Source organism: Dendrobates tinctorius, unplaced genomic scaffold, assembly GCF_039654945.1.
Source record: "Dendrobates tinctorius isolate UK_male_01 unplaced genomic scaffold, ASM3965494v1 ptg000128l, whole genome shotgun sequence".
Lineage (NCBI taxonomy): Eukaryota > Metazoa > Chordata > Amphibia > Anura > Dendrobatidae > Dendrobates > Dendrobates tinctorius.
Genome location: NW_027361796.1, coordinates 17,522,501 through 17,549,630, shown reverse-complemented (window position 1 = coordinate 17,549,630; position 27,130 = coordinate 17,522,501). Strand labels below are relative to the sequence as shown.

Sequence of the window (27,130 nt, the reverse complement as noted above, 5' to 3'; positions counted from 1 at the left end):
TTATACTCAAAATAAAAGAGGAAAATCAAATTACAGGCTGATTCAACTTCAGTTGGCATGCCGCCTCAAGACAAGGAAATTACGCTCAGTAGTGTGTTTGGCCTGTATGACTTCCCTACAACACCTGGGCATGCTCCTGATGAGGCAGCCGATGTACTCCTGAGTGATCTTTTCCCAGTCGATGTTCTCCTGAGGGATCTTTTCACATACCTGGATTAAAACATCAGTCTGTGATGCAACATGGAGTTGGTGGATGGATCAAGACATGATGTCACACATGTGCTCGATTGGGTTTAGGTCTGGGGAACGGGCAAGCCAGTCCTTAGCATTACTGCCCTCTACATGCAGGAACTGCTGACATGCTTCAGCCAAATGAGGCCTATCATTGTCATGCATAAGAAGAAACCCAGGGCCCAGTTAATATGCATACATTCTCACAATGGGTCTGAGGATATCATACCGGTACCTAATGGCAGTCAGGGTACCTCTAACTAGTACATGGAGCACTGTGCGGACCTCCAAAGATATGCCGGTTATGCTGGAGGATGTTGCAGGCAGCAGAAAGCTCTCCACAGCATCTCCACATTTTGTCACGTCTATCACGTGCTCACTGCAAACTTGCTCTCATCCGTCAAGAGCACAGGGCGTTAATGTCGAATCTGCCAATCGTGATGTTCTCTGGCAAATGATAGTCTATCCTCACAGTGTTGGGCTGTAAGATCAACACCCACTTGTGGTGGTCAGGCCCTCATAACACCCTCTCTCACAGTTTGAGCAGAAACATAGATATTAGTGGCCTGCTGGAGGTCATTTTTGCAGGGCTCTGGCACTGCTCCTTCTTGCACAAAAGATGTGGTAGGTGCTGCGTTGTTGCTGTACTCCTATGGCCCCCCCACGTCTCCTGGTATCTGCTTTATACTCTCGACACTGTGCGGACAGACAACTACCCCCTTCTTGCCACAGCATCACATTTATGTACCATTCTGGATGAGACTACCTGAGAAACTTCTGTTGGCTGTCCAATAGACGCCGCCTCATGCTACTGTACCTCTAGAGGTGAGAGCAATGACAAAGTTCAAAGGTGACCAAAACAGCCACAAAGGATGAGAATATAGAAATGGTCTGTGGTCACCCCCTGCAGAACCATTACTTTATAGGGAATTGTCTTGCTAAGTGCCTATCATTTCTAACTGTTCCATTGGCACAACAGCAGAAGAAATTGATTCATAATCTGTGTTGCTTCATAACGGGACAGGTTGATTTCACAGATGTGTGATTGACTTGGAGTTACAATGTGTTGTTTAAGTGTTCCCTTTGTTTATTTGCTGTGTACAAGACGACCTTGATTGATTAGTTTAATTGCCAATATTAAATAGTTGATATCTATTTTCTTAATGTATTGGAAGTCAAAACACTTCTTTATCTTATAATTTGGTATTTTTTGAATTGAATAAAAAATATTAACTATAGCACTTAGCAGAACTACGTTTTCAAATTTGTGAATTTTAATGTTTATTAATTAAGATTAATTATGCTTTAAATATACTATGGGTGTTGGGATTTTCTTGTGCCCATGTTAATGTGTTGCCTAATGAGTTATGATCTTTGAATAAGTGTATATGTTCCATAAAGGTAATCCTGTGTCCTTTATACACATAGGCAGATGCATGACATTTTGTGTTGAAGTGTCCATTAATTACAAAATGTTTGCGTATAAAGATTTATTTTTTTTATATAGCAACTTAGGTTTTATTTATACATGTCAAATGTTTGAAAACAGTCATGGCTACGAGAGGTGCAAAATGTACAGGAACCCCTGGTAGTGTAAGGGCCCCATCACATATAGCGACGCACCAGCGATCCCGACAACGATATGACCTTGTCAGGATCGCTGGTGTGTCGCTACATGATCGCTGGTGAGCTGCCAAACAGGCAGATCTCAGCAGTGATCAGGACAGCGACGCACGTCGCTTAGTTACCCACTGTGTACCTTAGTTACCAGCGCGCTGGTAACCAAGGTACACATCGGGTTTCTAAGTGGCGTGCGGCACTTAGAAACCCGCTGTGTACCTTGGTTACCAGCTCCAGCGATGCGATTAGTTACCAGCGATGCGTGCTGGCCAGCAGGAGATCAGCGATCAAAAAAATGTCCTGGCAATTCCAGGACGATCAGCGATACCCGGCAGGGGGGCCGGTCGCTGGTAAGTGTCACACACAGCGATCTCAATGGTGAGATCGCTGTTGCGTCACAAAACTTGTGGCTCAGCAGCGATCTCGCTAGCGAGATCGCTGTGACGGGGGCTTAAGAGTAGAGTTGAGCGACTTTGGTCGGATCGGGTTTCGTGAAACCCGAATGAAACAAAATAAGTTTCAGATGAAACTCGTCCGACTAGAGCAAAACAAAGTCGGGAGTTTCGTCCGAAACCCGACCCCAATGCAAGTCAATGGGAAATAAAAGTCGGACGAAACTCCGACTTTTTTTGCTCTAGTCGGACGAGTTTCATCTGAAACTTATTTTGTTTCATTCGGGTTTCACGAAACCCGATCCGACCAAAGTCGCTCAACTCTACTTAAGAGTTAAAGGGGTTGTCCAGGTTTGGGATAAAAGAGCCAGAGTGACTGAAGACTTCTGTATCTTCACAGCAATTTGCATACATATGGTCACATGCCAAGTCTCGATAAATTCACTCGTACTGAGTGAGGTCATGCACGTATAATTGGAATGTAACCAGAAGTATGGAAATCACATACTTGGGATCACGTGACCGCTCGCCCTTGCAGCCAGGAGCGGAGAATCCTGACAGCGGCGGTACGCGTGCTGTGAGGATACAAAAATCTGCAGTCGCATAGAGCAATCGCAGACTTTCATTCTAAACCTGCTCAGCCCCTTTAAGTAATAGCCCTGGAAAAATGCTAAGGCGAATATCTCCCATTAGATCATGAATGAAGACTTATTTTCACTGTTATGTAAAAAAAACAAACAAATGAAGTAGGTTGGTGTAAAAAAAAAAATAATTCAAAACTGTAAAAAAAAATACAGAAGGTAAAAATGAGTTTGTTGGGAGAATATAATGGATTAACTAACTCTGGAGGATTTAAGGTTTGTGTACCTAATTTACACACCTGGTCAAAATTGTTGTTTCCTCTCGTTTCATGACAGAAAAATCCACAATGGTCACAGAAATAACTTGAATCTGGCAAAAGTAATAATAAATTAAAAATCTATGAAAATGAATGAAAGTCAGACATTGCTTTTTAGACATGGACAGAAATGATGGTACCCATGTTAAATAACGCTGTGTCCACTAATTAGCATCACAGGTGTCTATAATCTTGGATTCAGTGAGTGGGCCTGTATAGAGGGCTAAACACATAGGGGGTGGCAACAATTTTTTGTGCCTACCACACAAAAGCGAACTAAACTATAAATTTATATTTTTTATTTAGAAAATTAGATACATATTAAGAGGACCACATGTCCATAATTTTATCAGAACATACCCCATGAGGAGGCAGCAGCAGAATGATACAAATTTATTGAGACAGTCATATGTGTGGGGCATACATATGGAAAGTTGTAATATGCTGAGGTGCATTAAATATTGATTTCTGCCTGTTTAGGAGATCTTATTGGTTGTACTGTCTTATTAACTCTGGTCCTATAAGATTTTTATGAGTGATGCTTTATTGGCACATGATCTATTGATAAAAAAATTTATATATTTTTTGGATATCTTTTGGGTATATGAGATTTAGTTATACCTCCACATGACTGTCTCAATAAATTTGTATCATTCTGCTGCTGCCCCCTCATGGGGTATGTTCTGATAAAATTATGGATATGTGGTCCTTTTAATATGTATTAAATTTTCTAAATAAAAAAATATTTTTAAATTTATAGTTTGGTTCGCTTCTGTGTGGTAGGCACAAAAAATTGTTGCCACCTTATGTGTTTAGGATTTATACTGAAGTGCCATTTAAGAAATTTCTGAACGCATTGTTGAATTACTGTATAGAGGGCTACAAATACTCACTGTGCTGTTTGGCGACATGGTGTGTATCACACTCAACATGGAACAGAGGAAGCGAAGCAAAGTTGTCTCAGGAGATTAGAAAGAAAATTATAGACCAACATGTTAAAGGTAAAAGTTATAAGACTATCTCCAAGCAGCTTGATGTTCCTGTGATTACAGTTGCACATATTATTCAGAAATTTAAGATCCATGGGACTGTTGCCAACCTCCCTGTATGTGGCCGCAGGAGGAAAATTATTGACAAATCAGAGACGGATAATACGAATGGTAACATAAGAGCCCAGAAAAACTTCTAACCAGATTAAAGGTGAACTTCAAGCTCAAGGAATATCAGTGTCCAATCAAACCAGCCATCATTGTATGAGCCAAAGTAGACTTCATGTGAGACAACAAAGGAGGACACCATTGTTGAAAAAAAATCATAAAAAAGCCAGACTGGAATTTGCCAAACTACATGCTGACAAGCCACAAAGCTTCTGGGAGAATGTCCTATGGACAGCTGAGACAAAAACGGAACTTTTTGGCAAAGCACATCAGATCTATGTTCACAGATGGAAAAATGAAGCATATTAAGAAAAGAACACTGTCCCTACTGTGAAACATGGAGGAGGATCTGTTATGTTCTGGGGCTGCTTTGCTGCATCTGGCACAGGGTGTCTAGAATATGTGCAGGGTACAATGAAATCTCAAGACTTATCAAGGGATTCTAGAGAGAAATGTGCTGCCCAGTGTCAGAAAGCTTGGTCTCAGTCACAGGTCATGGGCCTTGCAACAGGATAATGACCCAAAACACACACAGCTAAAAACACCCAAGAATGGCTAAGAGGAAAACATTGAACTCGTCTGAAGTGGCCTTCTATGAGCCCTGACCTAAATCCTCTTGAGCATCTTTGGAAAGAGCTGAAACATGACATCTGGAAAAGGCAACCTTCAAACATGAAACAACTGGAGCAGTTTACTCATGAGGTGGGCTAAAACACCTGTCAAGAGATGCAAAAGTCTCATTGACAGTTACAGGAATCGTTTCATTGCAGTAATTGCCTGAAAAAGGTTCTGCAACAAAATATTAAGTTAAGGGTACCATCATTTCTGTCCAGGCCTATATCATGAGTTTTAATTTTTTTTTTTTTTTTAATTCTGTGGAAGCATGGTTGTAAAGCAACGTCTGACTTTCATTTGTTAATTTTCATAGATTTTTGATTACTTCTTTTGTCAGATTCAAGATATTTCTGTCACCATTGTGGGTTTTTCTGTCATTAAACGAGGGGTACCAACAATTTTGACCACGTGTGTAGGCTGAAAAATTAAGAGACTAGTATGAACTTCAGCATTATTTAGGGATGTAGCGGCAATTAAACATAGTGAGAAATGAAGGGCAATAGGTTGATATGAAAGCACAATACAACTCACATTAAGACTTTCGAAAAGGACTTCCTTGACCAGAATTTGACCTTGAACTCAGAAGAGAACGACAAAATCTAAATGGATCAAAAACAGGCAAACAAAAGCTCCAGCTTCACAGAAGCCTGCAATCAAACTGATTTGTTATCCTGATTGTTCACTCTCACACTTTAAGCTATAGGTCACTATTTTTATGTTTTTGTATAGAGCTAAACTAATTATGCTTTATTTTAATTTTTTTATTTTTACTACTTTATATCTTTGTTTAACCCCTTCATCCCTGAGCCTGTTTTCACTTTCATGACCAGGCCAAATTTTACAATTCTGACCAGTGTCACTATGTGGTAATAACTCTAGAACACTTCAACAGATCCCACTGATTCGAAGATTGTTTTTTCATGACATATTGTACTTTATGATAGTGGTAAAATTTATTTGATATGACTTGCGTTTATTTGTGAAAAAAACACGGAAATTTGGCAAAAATTTAGAAAATTTTTAAATGTTCATATTTTTTTATTTTTATGCCCTTAAATCAGAAAGTTATGTTACAAAAAATAGTTAATAAATAACATATCTGACATGTCGATTTTACATCAGCACAATTTTTTAAACTTTTTTTTTGTTAGGAAGTTATAGGTGTAGGGATTCGACTCGCTCAGGTGCAGCGGGAGACAAACATGAGGCACGTTCCTTTAAAATTTCACCAGGTTTATTACTCCATAAACCATAGACAGCATAACACTGAAATGTAACCTTCACTTCAGGCAAAGGAACAGAAATGTCCGTGGCTTCAGACTCGGACTGAGAGTATTAGCACATGCTGGGAGCTGTAGTCCTCCCCATATACACTCTCTGTAGTGTCCCACCTGGACACATGGAAGTCTGTCCACACTCAGACAGACTCCCTCCACACTCTCTCACATGTGCCAAACACCTCAATTACATAGCCCTGTAACCACACCCACAGGTGATCACATGGCTATGACATCACTAAAGGTTGTATAGACACACACAGGCTTCCCTGACTCAGTGTAACAGAAAGATCAGCAGTACCTCTGCTGATCAATACACCCTGGAGCCTGCATCCCAAGGCCACCCACCTTGAGACCCATAATGGTCATTTAGGACCCTGCTCCTGTTACCACACTGAATGTGCCTGTACACCCGTCCTGGGACACCCACACAGCGCCCCCTAGCTGACATAGTGGTAACTACACCACATACCTCCCCCCTCTGTTCAAACTTGTGGGGTTGAACACATGACATCACCCAGAGATCTTGAGACCTGGCACCCATGTCACCTTGCCCTACCAGTCGGGAGGACCATCTCCGTCTGTTTCGGTAGTCATACTGTATATTTACGTTAGGCCTCCCCTGCCCCCAGCGGTCAGTATCTCGGCCTTGGGCTTTGGCCTTCCCGTCAACGTCCGTCAGTGTGACCAGACACTCTTTAGTCTCCACCTGTCTGCAGTGTGCTTCATCACGCGACCTTTCTCTCACTGGCTGGCTCTCCCAGTTCGCACGGTCATGAGTCCCACGTCCAGCTGGGCCAACTGGCTGGTCTGAGTCTGACCCTCTGTCGCTATGTCCACCACCGAGTCTCGTGCCTATCTTACTAAGATTAGAACGGCCACTTGCGGACTCTCGACGTTCTTGCCTTCGACTACCTGTCCTTTCATTCCTTGGAGGATCCCTTCGGGTCCTTACACCTTGGGTTGGAGGGGGACGCCACCTGACGTTCTCTATCTGCTCATTCATCTGCAGCCGATCCTGTCTTAGCTGCTCAATCTCCTTCAGGTACGCTACCCGATATTCCAGGAGCATGCGAAGCTTCCCAATGCTTTCCACCGAACCAACCACAATGACAGGAACCATGTCATCTTCAATAACGACTTGGATTTCACCAGCAGGTGGGATCCTCACTCTCTTCACACAGGATCGATTCACCATCTCCTGCATCACCTTTCCAAGTCTGCCAACGACTTTCCCCACCAGATTTCTGGGCACCGGAATTATGTCTTCCACAAAGCCCAGCCAACTTTGTGCTTCCCTTGCAAGCTCCAGACGTCGAGCGGCTTTCCAATTACGCTTCACGAGCATCTGTTTCGTGCGGAGACATTGTAGGTGCATCTCCTTCAGGACAGCCACCCTTCTCTCTGTGTCTTCCGTTTCTGCCAGTATCACCAACTGGTCTGTTTCTGGTGCCCAGCTCACACTATAGGCCTTTACTGCCTTTTTAAAGGTCTCATGCACAAGTTCGCTGGCACACGCTTCTCGCACGTCTTCGGGTACCTCCATCACACACTTGAAGGTCATGGACTTGCTCTCATCCTGGACAGATGGCTCTGGGTTCCCCACGGACACTTCCCTCAAGGTATCTGCCAAGACCGGGTGACTGTCTTGTGCAGCTCTTGGTTCACCATCTTCCTGAGATTTACAGTCTTCAGGACCCTTTTCCAAGATGGGCTTTGGCAGTTCTGCCTTGCTATCAGTCGGGCAAGGCCGCTGTACGTCTTCGCCCCTCCACTTCTCCTGCAGAAGACCTTTTACTACTCCACTGAGTTCTTGCAGAACTTTATCTTTCTCCTCTGCCAGGTAGCGACGCTCATCCTCTCTCCTGAGAATCTCCTGTTGATGCTTCTCTTGGGCCTCTCTGAGCACCTCCATATCTTCCAACAGGGTCTTGTTCATGGTTTTACACGCTGACAGGTGACCTCTGAGCTCAGAGACTTCCTTCTCCAGCTCATCCACTCTGTGCTCAGCTGCTTGCCTTAGGACTCTTTCCTGTTCGACATGTTCTGTTACAGTCTCCTTTATCAGCTGTATCTCACGATCTTGTTCTCTTTTGTCCATCACGTGTCGCACCACTACCTCTTTAATTATATCGTTAAAGGGTACCACTGGGTCAGTCACCCCAGTCGAGTGAACCCTCCAGTTACCGTCCAGCACCAATGTGTCTAGTCCAGTAGTCTCATCTCCCAGCCCACCATCTGTCTTATCACGAGACGTCAGGTCCGTCAGTTGGGCAGATGTACTTCTTCCTCTGGTCAGTTCTACCTCTGACCTGTCCATGTCAGGAGCCGTCACTGTCTCAGTGTCTGCTTGTCCCACAGTCGAAGCATCTCCATCGTCAGACCAAACGTCATCAAACAAAAGAAAGTCCCGGCCCCTCTCCCAGGCATAGACTAAATCCCGTGGTATTCCTCTACCTTGGCACTCACCACCTTTGGTCCCCTCAAACACTACTGTGTCTACTGCGTAGTTCACCGTGACCCCGTGTTTACAGCGAACCCTGACGTTTTTCTCGGTCAGAGAGAAAACGAGAGGCGTTCCTGTCAGAGTCACCTGACACTCTGAGTCCAGCCGACCAAAGGCTCCTTCCCGGTGCAGCATCACTGTACACATCTGTGGCCCATCATTACTACCTGGAAAGGATATTCCACATTCTGAAAAAGACCTGCACATACACTGCGGTACTCCAGACATACCTACTGAGTCACCCAGTGCTGTCACTTCTTCACACATGGCCACTTTATGGACCACCACCCCACTTTGGGTTGCCACTCCAATTTGGGTCACCGCCCCCTTTTGGGACCCCACCCTTTTTGGGTTACCACTCCAATTTGGGTCACCGCCCCCTTTTGTGACTCCACCCCTTTTTGGGTTACCACTCCAATTTGTGTCACCACCCCCTTTTGGGACTCCACCCCTTTTTTGGTTACCACTCCCTTTTGGGTCACCGCCCCCTTTTGGGATTTCCCCATGTCCGTTCTGCAGAACTTCTTATGCCACAGTTCACACAGTACAGTTTGTCTTTTAACGATACCACACAAGTCTTTGTTGGCACCACCACAGCTCCTGCTGTCACTGATCACTGGCACCTCCGGCTGCTGTTCACACACACACACAGCGGCTGGTGTCACTGCAGCTCCTGCTGCGCCATCTTCGTGGACCCACCGATCCACCAGAAGCCGCTTGTCCCCTTCTTAACCCCGCCGGGTTACCGGAAACCGCTTGTCACCCTCAAAGATAAAAACCACAAAAGCGCGCCCATAGGGCCTTAACAGTGCAGGTATAATGGGTTATGAAGCAATGATACAGGGTACTCACCCTCAATAGTTGTGTAAAGCCACAACTACTGTATCCGCTTAGTCACATGCCATAAAGCTGCAGCAGGATGATGTAGACAGACAGCGTCTGCTACCAATGCTCCCAGGGCAGATCCCAAAAAAGGAAAAACACCAGGACCCTGTGCTGCGAGACCTTCGTGACCCCACTGAGCCACAGCAAGCACCTTCAGGTTTTGCAGAGGAAAAGAAAAAAAAAACAAAAACACATGCACAGTCTCTCATATGTCCTGTTCGTGTGCCACTCAGGACGTACCGTCTCCACCTGAGACCGTCCAACACACAGGGCACACCATGTGCTATTCAGGGAGCCGACCCTCCTCCCAGGGTCTCCCAACACACCAGCCTCACCAGGTCCAGGGGCTCAGCGGGTGCTCTTCAGGACATCCGTCTCCGCCTGAGACTGCCCAACACACGCCTCACCAGGTCCAAGGTCATAGCACGTGTTCCAGGGATCCGATTCCTCTCCCAGAACCTCCCAACACTGACCCTCCAGGACCTTGCTCACTGAACCCTCCAGGAACACAGTCTCTCACTGACCCTGGTCAGTGCAACACAGACTCCTGTCTGTTACCTGTGTCGGCCACACAGGTTCCTGGACGCCTCTTCTCCTCAGAGGTATCCCACAAATATTAACACAGTCACTTTCTCTGACCTCGGTCAGTATTACTCACGGTTGTCAGACCGTCTGCTCTCCTGGCTCAGAATCGCCAGCACTGCCACACGTGCTTCTGGGAGTCGCTGCCCGCAGTCTGTCACCAATTGTAGGGATTCGACTCGCTCAGGTGCAGCGGGAGACAAACATGAGGCACGTTCCTTTAAAATTTCACCAGGTTTATTACTCCATAAACCATAGACAGCATAACACTGAAATGTAACCTTCACTTCAGGCAAAGGAACAGAAATGTCCGTGGCTTCAGACTCGGACTGAGAGTCTCAGCACATGCTGGGAGCTGTAGTCCTCCCCATATACACTCTCTGTAGTGTCCCACCTGGACACATGGAAGTCTGTCCACACTCAGACAGACTCCCTCCACACTCTCTCACATGTGCCAAACACCTCAATTACATAGCCCTGTAACCACACCCACAGGTGATCACATGGCTATGACATCACTAAAGGTTGTATAGACACACACAGGCTTCCCTGACTCAGTGTAACAGAAAGATCAGCAGTACCTCTGCTGATCAATACACCCTGGAGCCTGCATCCCAAGGCCACCCACCTTGAGACCCATAATGGTCATTTAGGACCCTGCTCCTGTTACCACACTGAATGTGCCTGTACACCCGTCCTGGGACACCCACACAGCGCCCCCTAGCTGACATAGTGGTAACTACACCACAAGGGGTTAAAAGTTGACCAACGATTTCTCATTTTTCCAACATTTACAAAATTTTTTTTTTTTTTAGGGACCACGTCACATTTGAAGTCACTGACGGGCCTATATGACAAAAAGTATCATAATAGGGACACTATTCTAAAAACTGCACCCCTCAGGTGCTCCACAGAAATTTTTGGAATGTGGAAGGAAAAAGTTTATATTTAAATTTTTGGCACAAAAAAATTTAACTTTGGACTCAAACTTTTATTTTCACATTGTTACTAGGGAAAAAAGGACCCTAAAATTTGCTGTTCAATTTCTCCTGTGCATGCTGATACCCAACATGTGGGGAAAACCACTATTTAGACACACGGCAGGGCTCGGAACGGAAGGAGCGCCATTTAACTTTTTGAATGTAAAATTTGCTGGATCAATTAGCAGATGCAATGGTGCGTTTGGAGAGCCCCTGATGTGTCTAAACAGTGGAAACCCATTACAAGTGACATTATTTTGGAAACTGGACCCATCAGGGAACCCACAGATGCATCACATTAGTTTATAACGTTGAGCCGTGAAAATTTAAAAAAAAAAAAAAAAAAAAAAAACACATGTTCCCCACAAAAATGTTATTTTGTTGTTTTTTTTAAGCCCTAAATTTTGCATTTTTATAAGGGTAACAAGAGAAATTTCCCCATACAATTTGTTGTGTACTTTCTCCTGTGTACGCAGATACCCCGTATGCGGGGTAAACTACTGTTTAGGCTCATGGCAGGGCTCAGAGTGACGTTTGGAACGCAGACTTTAATGGAATGGTCTGCCAGTGTTACGTCTCGTTTTAAGAGCCCCTGATTTGCCTAAACAGTGGAAAACCCTTACAAGTGACACTATTTTGGAAGCGAGACCACGCAAGAAATCTATCTAGATGTGTGGTGAGCACCTTGAAACCCCAGCTGCTTCACATAAGTTTATAATGCAGAGCAGTGAAGAAAAAACAAAACAAAAAAAAAAACAAAACTTTTTTTTCCCCACAAAAATTTTATTTTAGCCTCAATATTTGTTTTGTAGTTTAACAAGGATAGCAGGAGAAAATGGATGCCAAAGTTTGTTGTGCAATTTCTCCTGAGTTCACCTCTACCCCATATGTGGTTGAAAACTACTTTTGAGGCGCAGTGCAAAGTTCAGAGGGGAAGCCTGGGCAAGGAGGACCTTCCTGGGGACGGAGAAGGGCAGGGAGAGCCAGAAAAGGGAGTGTAGCAGCAGAAGCATAAAAGGAAAAAGCGGGCGAAGCGGGGCAGTCTGGCGCTGACAGGGAGCAACGCAGAGAGCAGCGCACAGAGCTGTGAGCAGCACGCCCTGCTTCCCCCACCAGAGAGTATCGGTGTGGCAATGGGCCACATAGAAAGAGCCCCCGTAGCCTGTGCAGAGCAGAGTTGTACCAGCAGAATAGAGCAGAGCCATGTCAGCAGAGCTGTGCAGAGCCTTGCACACAGAGCAGAGATGAGCCAGGTGTTGTAGCAGCGAGAGAGAGAAGTGCTCCGTCTGGGGACCAGAGAGAGAGAGAGACAGGCAGTGTGTGCTCGTCCTAAAGCCAGGAGCCAGACACTTCAGGATCGTGAGTACCGTGCGTGTGCCGCCTCAAAGAGACCGGTAGTGTGACCGTAATCTACGCCCTGACTGTGCTAGTAAATCTCGGGCCCAGACACTTGTGACTTGACTTGGCCTTCGTATACTTGTAGAGCCACTCTGGGCTAATACAGGACTATAGCCGTTACCATTGTTCAGCCACTACAGTATATGGACTAGGGACAGTGGAAGGTACCAGAAAACCGACCACTGTCACCAGAAGATGAGGTATTGTCATTTAGTTGGCCCCACTGGAAAGGACATCGCGCCAGCAGCTGTCAGCACTTGAGTAGGCAGCCAGAGCTGCAGATTTAGGACTTTTTAACATGCTTGTTACTGAACTGCCGTTAAATGTACCGTTGTACCTCACCTTGCAAAATCCGTTGTCATTTTTATTGTTTAAACTTTTACCTCCCTGCGTGGAGTATTCCCCTGTAAATAAACCTGTTAACCCTTGATCTGCCTGCATGCCGTCACTGCATCCCGCGTTCCTGTTTGATATCTTACATTGACACCACAGGTGGGTCACAGAATGGGCAATGAAGAAAAAATTATATTTTTACCACCAAAATTTTGTTTTAGCCTCAGATTTTACAATTTCACATGGGTAAAATGGCATCAAAATTATAGAAATACCTAAATGTGGTTGTACAGTACTGCTTAACCATATGCAGAGAATCGGGAGGGCCGGAGCAGTATTGGCAAATAGCGCTCTGTCCCTCCCGAGTCTCACCGTATGGTTAAGCAGTTCTGTAATACAGGAGGCATCCAGGAGTGCAGAATTTTTATAATAGTTTTCAGACTCCATATACAGAGCCCCTAAGTGCTAGAAGAGCAGAATCCTCACATTTTGGAAATTATACCCCTTTGGAAATTTGTCTACAGGTGTTGTGACAATTTTGACTCCATGAGTGAAAATTGCAAAACTGTCGTTGTAGCTACTAGTAAGTTGTGCCCAGCTCATGTACTGGTAAACTAGGCGGGCTGTCATCGCTACAGAAATGCCAAACATGTGGACGCTATATGTGGATTAGGCACACTAGGGTTCAGAACGGAGGGGGGCATTTGGATTTGGGAGCACAGAATTTGCTGAATTTCTTTTGAAGACGAGGGTCATTTAGCTTTTCCAGAGCCTTTGTACTACTATTAACGTGGAAGCCCCCCTATATTTCCATTAAGAGATGACAGACGTGAGTGGGGACTTGCTTTTTTGTGGATTGAGATGAAGCTTTTATTAGGAACATTTTAAAAAGCTATTTGAATCACATGCGCGCTACGCTGAGCATTTACATCGCAGTTTCCCTTTACACAATTCAGATGAGACTCCTGATAGACCCATTCACTATAATGAGGCAGCAGAGTTACGCTGGACTCTGTCCGGCCTCTGTCCAGCGGTGTCTTTTTTTCAAAGGTGCAGAAAACTGTGTCCGAAGGCACTTTTTTGCATGCCTAAAAAGACTGACACAGTCAGATCACAGGTCAGACGGGGTCAACAGTGCCTCCATCTGCCTTATTATAGGGAATCTTCCGCCGGGGTTTCCATATGAATCTCGTATTTCAGAGATTTACACAGAAAACCTGGTGTAAGCGCTCAGCGTAGTGAGCAGGATAAATGTGAACAGAACCTTACTGCGGTCTTTGGGAGGCAGAATGAAAAAACAACAGTAGGTGAAGATTTGGTTTTATTTATTTTTTTCTTGCTGTTCTACATATGGTATAAGTGATTAGACTACTTTATTCTTCAGGTTCATGTGATTACAGCAATACCAGAGTAATATTTTTTTTTATGTTTGGCTCCAGTCACAGTAAGAATATGTGCACACGTAGCGGAATTCTCGCGGAAGTTACCGCGAGAATTCCGGAATTCCATTCCGCGGGAAAATCGCATTTTAAATTCCGGCGATTTTCCCACCGAAAAACTAGTGTTTTGCAAGCGTAATTAGCTTGCAGAATGCTAGCGTTTTCCAAGCGATCTGTAGCATCGCTTGAAGAACTGATTGACAGGTTGGTCACACTCGTCAAACAGTGTTTGACGAGTGTGACCAACTTTTTACTATTGAGACTGCCTATGCACCATCAGTAGTAAAAAAGATCTAATGTTAAAAATAAAAAAAATAAAAAAAAAAAAATCGTGTTATATTCACCTTCCGACGTCCCGCGCAGCGTCCCCAGGCCTCCGCGATGCTCCGACAGGTCCCGTTCCCAGTGATGCATTGCAGCAATGACCTTTGATGACGTCGTAGTCTCGCGAGACCGCTACAGCATCGCGAGACGCGACATCAGCAAAGGTCATCGCAATGCATTACTGGGAACGGGAGCTGCCGCGTGTATCGCTGAAGCCTGGGGACGCTGCGCGGGACACAGGAAGGCGAATGTAACCCGATTTTTTTATTTTAATTCTATTTTTTACAGGGATATGGTACCCAGAGGCCAGTCTCCTCTCCTCCGGACCGTGGGTACCATCCGCAAATGTTCTGCTTACTTTTCGCATGTTGGGCACAGCCACATGCGGAATGTAAGCAGAAGAATGCACTCCTATGTGGACGGAATTGCCGCTATTCCGCAAAATAATGAGCATGCTGCGTATATTTCCACGATGCGATTCCGCCGCGGGAAAATCCGCAGCATTAGCGCAGCATTAGCACAGCATTGTGGAATCCCATAGGACTGCAAGGGATGCTGGTTTTGCGGCAAAATTGTGCAGTAAAAACCGACGCAAAAACGCAAAAAAACCTGAACGTGTGAACGCAGCCTAAAAGACGCGTTTTAAATATAAAAAAAAAAAAAAAAAAAAAAGTAGTTTTTTGCATCATCATATTTTGAGAGCTATAATTTTTCCATATTTTGGTTGACAATCACACGAGGGCTTGCTTTTTGTGGGACAAGTTTATGCTTTCATTGGTAGTTTTCGGGCTCAAGAAATTTTTAGATAGTTTTCTAGTCCGAATTTTAGGAGACAAAATAAACAAAAACCAACAATACAGGAACTGTCAGTACGATTACACCAATAGCCCATTTATATATTTGTTTTCATAGAACAAAAATTATTTGTGTATTGTTTTATTCTGAGCGCTATAACTTTTATTTTTCGGCTGTTGGAGCTGTATGGCAGCTTGATTTTTGTGGGACAAGATGTTGGTTTCAACAATAATATTTTTATTTACATTCATCTTTTTGATCGCGTTTTATTCCACTTTTTGGTTCATGGTAATGATGATAAAGCATCATTTTTTGCCCCGTTATATTTTTTTTTATGGGGTTTACTAAAACGGGACAGTTTTTTAGTTCGGGTCATTCCGGACGCTGGAATACCAAATATGTGTACTTTTATTGTTTGTTTTCATAATATTTATGGGTACAATATATATATATATATATTTTTTTTACTATTTTGTGATTTATATATTTTTACAACTTTTTTTTTCACTTTTTCTTTTAAACTTTTTACTTAGTCCCACTATGGCACTTTCTACAGTTTGATCGCAGTTATAAGGTATAGCACTATTAATAATAATAATAATAATAATAATAATAATACATTTTATTTCTATAGCGCCAACATATTTCACAGCACTTTCCATTTCAGAGGGGACTTGTACAGACGATAGACATTACAGCATAACAATAATCACATAGATTATAACAAATACCAAGAGGAATGAGGGCCCTGCTCGCAAGATTACAATCTATGAGTATTATAGGAGCATTGCTATACCTTATAGCCTGTCCATGGTTGGAGACACAAGTTAGTGAGAATGCACTGCGTATGATCTACCCAACCTCCTAGTGCCCGGAGACCAAGATGTCGTCATGATGAGACCAGGTCACCATGGTAACGATCAGAAAACTCACGGTGACGCCGCAAGGTCTAAGATCCAAGGGCAGAGGGGCTTTCTTCATTCTACCTGCGCAGCATTAAAGGGGTTAAAATGTGCGTACCGCTTCTGGCACTGAGAGCCGTGCGTCAGCTGTCAGAATCAGGTGACACCCAGCGGCGATAGCCCGTGGATAGCCGCCACCTGTGCGTGGGCGATCACCATGACGTACATATAGTGCATTGGTTGGGAAGTCCTTCCACACTATAACATATGTACTTCAAATGTCGGGAAAGGGTTAAAGGGAAGCCATCATCTAAAATTGCCTGTTTAAATCAAGTTTTTGTATTAAATGTAGTAAATTTTTGGCAATTTGTAATTTTTCTTTTTATCGCAATCTGTATTAAAACGAATCTTGCAATTTTCACATGGACCACAGGGCTATTTTGTTTTTTCTTTAGACACTATCTTTCTGTTTCAGGAAACAAAATGTGTACATAGCCACAATAATCGGACCTTGACCTTATATTTCGCATTGAAGTATCTAATGAGATTATACAAAGGGCATTGTGAATTGAGAAGGTGCAAGGTAAAGCCTGAAATCCTGTATTGTGATTGGTGGATCATTTCTTAGCTGTTATAGAGGTGTTTTTGGTATTTGTAATTCAGTAAACTGTCACTGAAAGGACAGAAAGTAAGAGTCGGTAAAAAAAGGCTTTAAAAACATAAAATGTAACAAAAAACTGATTTTAACAATAGGTAATTGTCACAACTCTGTTGTCGGAATACCCGGGGTCAGGGACTCCTTCCCTGTCTTTAACACTAGGGTCGGCCTAGCTTTCCCTGCATCCCAGATTACTTCTAAGGCCGGAGTCACACTGGCGAGGAATACGGGTGCGTGAGCGGCGCAAAAAGCACGCATTAGACACGGACCAATGATTCTCTATGGGGTCCCTCGCACCAGGCGTATATTTCTCCTCCGTATCCTACGCTCCGTGCCACTCGCAGCATGCTGCGATTGTCAGCGTACTACGCCCGTAGCACGCCAATGCAAGTCAATGGGTGCGCAAAAAATACGGATTACACACTGACCACACGTGTGACCTGCGAGCAATACGCAGGTCTTTTGGCTGGTGAACAGGAAATGGGCCAATCCATCATCAGGAAGCGTAGACATGCAAATGAGCTCAAAAAGCACTCCAGACATCCAGGAAGTACGCCTCCACGGAATACAGCAGCAGCATGGCGTCCACTTACATAAATGTGGAGATGCTAATTGTGCTGGTGCAGGAGCGTCCAGAAATATGGGACCCACGCGACGCAAACTATGCGAACCGCACAAGAAAGGAGGCGTCATGGAGGTGCATCTGTCGCCAGATGTACCATGACTTCGGTGACAGACCACGTGAGGAGCAGCAGAAAATTCGTAAGTGCAACCATAAAAAAATATAATTAACGTTAGCGCGCGCTAGAAAATGACTCTACAATCAGCCCCCCCCCCTTCCTGGGCATGTAATTTTAGCCTCATGAGGCCGTTACATTAGGATGTGACACGTGGCTTCACACAGCCATAATTAGGGGTTAGGCCACAAGCTCCTCATCCTCCTAGCCACTAAAATTAGTTTCAGGGGAGCTAATGAGACCCTGGGTATCGGCCCAATTACATATGCCACCATGGGTAGAACGCACACCCCAGAAGGCCCCATGCCTAGACTACTGTTTGAAAATGTGACCACTCAAATATGTGATTTTGACAATCTTTCCTGTCACATTGCAGTGGAAGATGTGATGAAACGGTGGAGAAGCATCCGGGACCAATACCGCCGGGAACGCCAGCAGCGGTCCAGGAGTGGGGATGCTGGCCATGTCAAGCGGAAATATATATATTATGACCGGCTGAACTTCCTCGCCCCAATTCTGGCTCTGAGACCGTAAGTACATACCTCACACCACATGACACAAAAACATTACACAAATACTTTACAGGGACAAAAATATTGATGTATTTTTGCCTCTGTTCTATTTCATAACAGAACTCAATCCAACCTTACGGATCGAGGAACGGCCTCAGAGGCAGAGCCCGTTATTGATCCTGTAGGGGATGAGGTGGCTGGCCCATCTTCTCCCCCTACAAGAAGGATGTCTGAAGAGGAGGCATCACAAGAGCACACAATGGCTGCCCAACACAACACACCACCAGGACGGTCTGCAGCTGCAACCTCACCCATCCTGGAAGAGATGGGCAACTTGAGCAGCAGCCCAACTGCCCAGATCAGGCCCTCCCCACAGGCTGCTCTAGCAACACGGCGAATAAGAAGAAGGCGCCAGGTCGCCATTCAAGAGAGCAGGACCAATGTGGACACTGGGGTGCTGAATTACCTGTCCAGAGTCAATACAGATGATGGTGAGGAGGCCTATGCACGTAGCCTCACCCTTTATCTCCGTGCCCTTACCCGTGAGGTCAGGCTCCGTATTAGGGGGTGTATTCAGATCCTGCTTGATGCAAGCACCCCCCCCAATACCCCATATGAGGTGTTTGAATTTCTGGAGAGGTGGCAGCTCTCACCAAGAAATTTAATGCGCATGAGACCATCCACACAGATGCTTGCTCAAGCAGGGTCTGAACAGCCCCTAATACGTGGGCCAACACCTCAACCCCTTCCTCCCCCTACCCATCCTTCTATTCCGCAGCCCCAAATGTCTTCAGCAAGCCAACCCCACCAATATGGCCACTTGTACCCACCCAGTGTTGGAGGCTGGTCCCAACCTGGTTGGGGACGATCTGGCTATCTTGGTGGGTATGATCCACGGGCCTACCATAGCCAACAAGAAGCCCCTCACCATCATCATTATTACTCTGGGCAGTATCACCAACAGGCCCAGGAGGCTGGACAACAACAGCATCATGGGCAACAGTATGGCCCCACACAGGGCGATGTTGGCCACAATGTCCAGCAGCACCCACAGGCTGTTCCTCCCCGTTCCCCTTCCCCTACATATGAGGATTTATGAATCCAAACTTTGGAGATGTCCAGTGACATGTAACTGGTGCTTCTAATCTAGACAAAAAAACAGGTGTTCTCCTTCACCAACATTTAGAACATAATTTAACACTCACTTTTGTAAACAAGGTTTTCCAAACATATGAAACAATCCATCATGACAGGCAACGCTACCTCACGCCTTTCACACAGATATTACATGTGTGTATAAAAGAGAATATTTAAATGCGCTATACTGTTACCTGAAAGGATGAAAATACCCTAATCACTTGTTAATGCATAGGAAAGGCGTGCTTGCCTTTAGTTAAGTAGTCAACTTTGTTATTAGCAATCTCTAGTAAACCAATTTGAGGCGAACAGCATTCACAATATCACGCTCTCTCTATGTCTTAACAAGTGAGTTTTGTATTTTCATCCTTTCCAGTATAGCATGCTTAAATATTGTCTGTTCTACAGACAGGTAATATCTGTGTGAAAGATGTGAGGTAGCCTTTCCTGTCACGGTGGAATCTTTCTATGTTTGGAAAACATTATGAGGAAATGTGAGTGTTATCTTATTGACTTTATTTTGGTGATGGAGCTCACCCTTTGTTGCCTAATCCAGGTTAATGTAGGCATGCAGCAATGTTGTTATTGCATAATGTTTGTTGCAGTTATTTTCTGTTATGTTAATGTTACATCAAGTTAACGAAGGCCCAAAGGGTCATTTTGGCCATTGCCAAATTTGTGTTATGGCAAAATTATGTTTGCCTTGAAGCAAAACCCAAAAAACAAAAAGGCAAAACTAAAAATTTGTCTACTCTAGTTAACGTCTCTGTGTGATTTCTCACTATCCCTCACAACATACTAACAGACACCAACCAATGCAAAGAAACACTCATAGAATCATAACAAGGCTTGAGTAATATATATTTAGACACACTTTGAACCAAAAATAATTAGAACATAGACACAGCATTCTCTTGCCAAGAAGTAGCCCCCTCAGGTGAGATAAAGTAATTAGTGAATATATCAAGCACTTTGAGGCCAGAGAGCGGTCTACGTTGAGGGATGATAGGTGGTCTCACCCTGCGCACATTGTCCGGCCTACGCACAACACCATCAGAGGAGGAGCAATCATGTATCCTGGTGAAGTTATGCAGAACAACACAGGCTTTCACAACTTCATTCACATTTTGCTCACTCAACTGAATGGCAGACTGGAGTACCCGCCATTTGGCACAAAGAATCCCAAAGGAACACTCCACCAGTCGCCTAGCACGTGATAGGCGCAAGTTCAAAATTCTGCGCCTGTGGTCAAGGTTGCGCCGGGGATATGGCCTCATGACATTACGTGATAACTGAAAGGCCTAATCTGCCACAAGGACATAAGGGACTGATTGTTCGGGGGAGCCTGGTAGCTGGCGTGGTGGTGGTAGATCCAACTGGTTGGTGCGTAGCTGCCGACCCATTATGGAAGTATTGAAGACTCTAGAGTCTCCCGTCCTTCCATAGGCCCCAATGTCCACAATTATAAACTTGTATTGAGGGTCTACCAGAGCCAACAATACAACAGAAAAGTATTGCTTATAATTGAAGAATTGGGACCCTGAGTTCGGCGGCTTACGCACCCTGATATGTTTGCCATCCAGGGCCCCAATACAATTTGGAAACTGGCAGTCCTCCTCAAAGTCCCTTGAAATCCTTTACCAGTCTTCCATCCTGGGCTCGGGTAGGACCACCTGATGGAGTCTTGTCCAGATTTGTGCACATGTAGACCTCACTATGCCTGAATTGGTGGACTTTCCAATGAGAAACTCATGGTGGAGGGCGGCATAAGACAGGCCAGTGGACAGGAAGCTGTAGAACAACAGAAATAGTCCAGGTTAGAATGGCTAAAGTAAAAATAAATCAGTTACATGCCGACCAAACTTGGTAGGAAATGAGAGAGAACAAACACACACATATTTGGTGGCACAATGACTAAGTGATATGCAGTACATATTAGATGTAACATTGTGCTGTGTCAGGTGAAACATATTTTGAGTAAGATGAGGGTATTAAACATTGTCCAAGAAGGCCAAAAAACATAAATTAACACACACATTATGAACATAGAGAATGTGGTTGTGGAGTACATACCGTATTGTGAGTAGAAGTCGCTCCTCTGCAGATATGGCTTGGCGCATCCTAGTGTCCTGAAATGTGATCCCAGGGCGCACTGTCTCCAAGAGGCGATCAAATGTGGAAATGCTCATTCGACAGTACTGGTAAAATTTTTCCGGATGCTCCCGCAGAGACGAATAGAGGCGGTGAAAATGCCCTCTTGTGAGTCGTTGCCTCAAAAGTGGATGTACCCACATGCGTCTCCTCCTCCGCGGATCCACTTTCACAGGATATGGTTGGCCAAAGCGCCGTGACAAAAGCCAGGTAAAGAGAACCTGCTCGGTTGTATTGAATGTCAGACCCTCTGCCATGCTGCACAAAGAACACCAACACACCTCGTGAAAGCAAGGTGAGAAATGTACAGAATGTAGGCAGCCACCTATTTCTGAGTGTCTAAATAGGGTGCAGGCTAATGATTTAAATTTTTTGCAGGCCTCAAAACCGTTAAATGTCCATTTTGCAAGGCTGTGAGAAAATCTCGCCATACGGATTGCATACGGAGACACACATGCGCAAAATACGCGACCTCACCTTGCTTACGGATGACCTACGGACCACTATTTTGTGGTCATTGATCCGTATTACGCATGTAAAATACGGAGCGTATTTTGCGCAGGTTAGTGTGACTCCAGCCTAATAATGAAGACCCCTTGCTGAGCTCCTGAATAAGCCCTATATCTGTCCCCCTCCTTCACCCAAGGAATTGGGGAGTAATAGTGCATGAATATACACAAACTAGACTAAAAAGGGAGGACGTACATGGAAAAGTGAAATACCAAACACACAAATAGGCACTCACAGACAACAGAGGGGAACACTGGGTAGAAAAGGAAGGAAAACCAAATGAGAGGATGAGGATTGGCACACAGCCGAAACACCAAGCAGTCACAGAACAATACTCCAAACGCCTCTACCAATAATCAACTCCTCCACTCCACACCAGGCAGTAACTAACACTGGTAAGGCCTCTTTCACACTTCCGTTTTTGACCATCAGTCAAAATCCGCCATTTTTTTTTGCGGATCCGTTTTTTTCCCCCATTGAGTTGCATTACTGGTGGATCTTGACGGATGGCCAAATTTTTGTCGTCCGCTGGCATGCTTGGACGGACCATGCAACTTTTTTTTGTTGTTGGATCCGCATTTTCAATTGCGCATGCCCGGACGAAAAAAATCTCTCTCTCTCGCCAGCGGTTCCTTTAAAATTCTTCATTCTGCGGATCCATCACAAAACGGATCCTGTGGCATCCGTTCACATCAGTTAGGAACGGATCCGCTTTTCCGCCTTTTTGGCGGATTTTAACTGACACAAAAAACTGAAGTGTGAAAGAGACCTAATCCAGATTGCCAGAGGTGAGTGTATATATAGCAGAGGAGAGTGGCCAATACTGCACAGCTGAGATCATCCAAGCAGGAAAGCTTCAGCGACTCTAAGCTGAGCAGTTTAACCCCTGCACTGCTAACAGAAACCTGCACCGTTAAATATGAAGGAGAAGTCCTTCTAATCAGTGCACGAGTAGGAGAAATCAGATGCTGCAGTCTTCTGGCTCCTCTCTGTAGCGGTAAACCCGCGAGTCATTTTCTGATTATAGATTCCCTATAAGACATATAAGTCTTATTAAGTAGTAAAAGAAAAATTATAATAAAAATTGTGAAAGTAGTATATGCAGCATGGGAGATTTCACATAGTAAATCATTTTGATGAAACACTTTTCTATCACTTCATTGAAACTGATAGTAAATACAACCCACAGGCTGATGAAAGCTGGGGTTTCTATTAAGAGATTCCAGATGGTTGTGCAGGGCAGAGTCATTTGCTTTCATGACTAATAGTGTTGTTCAGAATTTTGTTCAGATTTTAAAGCCAAGGGGTGGACATGTGTTAACATATTTAAAAAAACAAAAAAAAAACACTACCACTTTACATACAGTACGTATTTGTTTCCCTGTCACTTCAGTGGTCCCTGGCAGTCCTGCAGGGCTACCGATCATTCACATGACTGCCAATCACTGGCTATAATTGTAACATTTCATTCATGGCATAAGACGGTCGAGACCAGTGATTGGCTGCAGGTGTCAGGTGAATGATGGACTTCATGCCATCACTGCAAAACTGGCAAGGACCACCTGTTTTTTTTTCTTAGATACCAGCAATATCAATACCAACTGATAAAAACCTGAATGTTACTCATCACTAAATTAAATTAACAGTAACAATTACCTATATCAATAAAAAAAAGTATTAAAATGAACTGTGTCATCCATCTAAATACCTCATTTACATATATACCTCATTTCCAGATTAAAGAAAAACTTGATATTTAGGATGAACTGAGGCTCCCCCAATAATACTTTCAGCTCCCACCTCTAATGAAAAAAGTGGTCAAATAGTTATTTAATGACCAGTTATTCTTTTTGTTTTGCCTTTGTCTACACATTACAACACCCATGACATTTTTTCCACTGATATAAATGTAGGAGGTATTATTTTTCAGCGCAGTTTGTGGGCAAATGTAAATTCTTGTGTAATTTATATAATTTTCACCTGCACTTTTTTATTATTGTGATTTTCTTTTACATTTCCCATGGAAAAAACGCCTATTGAACTAATTATGGTTATTATGGAGTTGGGTGTACCTAATAGGAGTAGTTTTGATTAGTTTTTTTTGTTAAGAATATGTAATTAAAAATATTTAGTGTGGAAAATAAATTTTAGGATTTTTATTTTTTTACATTTTCCCCTAATGGTTAAATAAAAAAAAAAAAAATCATAAATAATAATTATTACACACACAATACTGTGCTAAAGTTTTAGGCTTTAAGCTTTCCCACAATGAGTTTTTGTTCAGTATTTTTATGCTGTGTATCTATCATGCAATACCATCAGGGAAGTGTCTGACTACCAATGTATCCTGCAACAAGACAATTATCCAGAGATACCACCAATTACCCCAGACCTACCGCCAATTACCCCAGACCGGTAGAGTAGCTAATGGAGGGGCAGAGAGAGCCGTTGCCCCGGGCCCCATCACATGAAGGGGCCCACCGGGAGTCTTGAGGCAGAACACAGCACGGGACAAGAGCAGGAAAATGCCTGCTACCCTGCTTGACAGAGACTCTGCATGCTGCTAACACAGTTGCCAGTTGAAGAGTCTCCCCCCTGCACTGTAGGATACAGGCTTACTGACCTGAGGAGCTTCTGTCAGGCTGCAGTTTTGTGCACGCTCAGATTGGCTCAGGCACACTGGGTCCTAGTGGCCACCTTGCATTTCACTCTGACACTTCCTGGTTCTGCCTCACTGCCTGCAAACTTCATCGGTAAGTGGGGATGGAATTTAATAGATTTATTAAATGAAGGTATGACATGGTCACTGGGAGGTGAAGGTGAAAGGATGTGGGTATTGTGGGAGCTGAAGTGGGGGAGGGGGTACAAGGGGGAGGGGGACAGGGCACTGGCGGGTGAAATTGAGGATGGGGTATTGTGGGGGAGGGGGACAGGGCACTGGGGGGTGAGTGTGAGAGGATGGGGTATTGTGGGGGCTGAAGAGGGGGAGGGGGACAGGGCACTGGCGGGTGACATTGAGAGGATGGGGGTATTGTGGGGGAGGGGGGACAGGGCACTGGGGGGTGAGTGTGAGAGGATGAGGGTATTGTGAGGGCCAAGGTGGGTAAGGGGCTACAAGGTACTGGGGGGCTGATTATTATATTGTTTTGTTAGGAGATTATATGCACTCCATTACATGCTCATGGAGTATAATCTTAAAATATTAAAGTTTTATTAGACATATATTAAAAATAGTGGTTAAAATACAGAGGCTGCTAAGCTAAATGGAGGGAATAAACAGACTGCCTGGTTAATGTGCAAAGTGCAGACATATACACTAATTTTTGGGGCAGATATTACAATGATTCAATCATACAAAGTGTCTAAAGCAAATGCTGTACAAAAAGTATACTCTCCATAGAAAAAGCAGAAACAGTGCAGAATAAACCCAAACTTCCGGGCTTTCACAACAGAGAGGCTGAACGCAGCCAAGCAATGGTGAGGTCCGTGGGAAATAAAAAAAATTACAATTAACTGCTGTATTGGCATACGGAAGGGCTAGAAAATAAAGGAATGGCAATTGAATTTGGAGCAAAAATTTGGCTGGAATACATTGTGGATGCCATTTTGCATTTGCAGAGAGATTAGGTACTAAAATAGCAGAAAACCCCCATAAGTGAGCCCATCTCTGGTTGTAGTGATCATTAACCGACAGGTGCTTCACAGAATTTTATAAGCGTGGGTTATGAAAACAAAAAATATATTTTTTTTTCCACTAAAATGTTACTTTAGCCTCAAATTTTTCAATTCACACAAGGGGCAAGAGTAGAAAATGGATCTACGGGTGTAGTGACTTGTCATGGTTTGAACAGGGTTATTGCCCTGCACTCACAGGGTTAAGTGTTCGTGGCCTCTTTCTGGATCTGGGAGGAGTATTTATACTCCCTCTTTACCAGGGTTCTCTGTCAGCTATACTGTTGTTCTGGTGTGTCTGACCCCTGGTGTGCGTGTATTCTTCGTTGCCTGTTTGCTTCCCGTGTATGACCCGGTCCGTTCCCTCGCTCTGTACACCGTCTCTCGTTTTGGCACTATTGTCTTTTCTGGTTCTGACCTCCTGGCTACAAACTGTACTCCTCTGTCTGACACCACATTCATAGGCACGCCATGCAACCGAATTATATGCTGCATAAATAAGCGGGCCAGGGTTTCAGCAGATGGTAACGCGGGGAGAGGTACAAAGTGGGCTTGCTTTGAAAACCTATCCACCACCACCCATATCACCGAGCTGCCCCTGGAAGGAGGAAAATTTGTGATAAAATCCATGGACAAATGTGTCCATGGTCTATCCGGAATTGGCAAAGGCACCAACTCCCCGGCCGGCCGGACCTGAGAACTTTAAAACGAGCGCACAACCCACATGCAGTCACAAACTTTTTAATATCTGTTACCATAGAGGGCCACCAGAAACCCCTCGCAGTTGCCCCCCGGGTAGCTGCAATCCCAGGGTGAGCACTCAACATAGAATCGTGAAATTCCTGCATAAGTCCGAGATGCAAACGTTCCGGTACAAACAATTTACCCGGGGGTTTACCACCCGGAGCCCGAGCCTGGGCCTCCAAAATCTCTCTCTGTAACTCAGATGAGATTTCGGCCACCACTACTCCTGGCTGAAGAATGGAGGAGGGAGGTTCTGGAGGGCTTTTTACAAAAAGTTGGAGGATCGGTCATGGGTTCCGGTCAGTTTGGTGCATGCCGATCGTCTGGTGCAGGCTTTCCACGCCAGATACCCAGACAAGCCTGGGGGTCCAGTGGCCCCCCGTTAAGAGGGGGGTACTGTCATGGTTTGAACAGGGTTATTGCCCTGCACTCACAGGGTTAAGGGTTCATGGCCTCTTTCTGGATCTGGGAGGGGTATTTATACTCACTCTTTACCAGGGTTCTATGTCAGCTATACTGTTGTTCTGGTGTGTCTGACCCCTGGTGTGCGTGTATTCTGCGTTGCTTGATTGCTTCCCGTGTAAGACCCGGTCCGTTCCCTCACTCTGTACTCCGTCTCTCGTTTTGGCACTATTGTCTTTTCTGGTTCTGACCTCCTGGCTTGGCTATCGTTAC

At 44.5% G+C, this 27,130-nt stretch overlaps 2 protein-coding genes across 6 annotated transcripts in view; one reads left to right on the top strand and one right to left on the bottom strand.

The window, feature by feature from the left end:
• Positions 1-27,130, bottom strand: part of MLLT3 (MLLT3 super elongation complex subunit) — a 389,891-nt gene that overhangs the window by 105,795 nt on the left and 256,966 nt on the right. The gene's annotated exons all lie outside the window — the stretch shown is intronic.
• The window catches only part of LOC141047587 (uncharacterized), a 27,522-nt gene continuing 18,202 nt past the window's right edge, over positions 17,811-27,130 (top strand). Inside the window, exons 1-2 of the mRNA XM_073542735.1 lie at positions 17,811-18,259; positions 18,362-18,532. Coding sequence (XP_073398836.1) covers positions 18,003-18,259; positions 18,362-18,532 — 428 coding nt within the window. The 5' untranslated portion in view covers positions 17,811-18,002. The remainder of the gene's footprint in view (positions 18,260-18,361; positions 18,533-27,130) is intronic.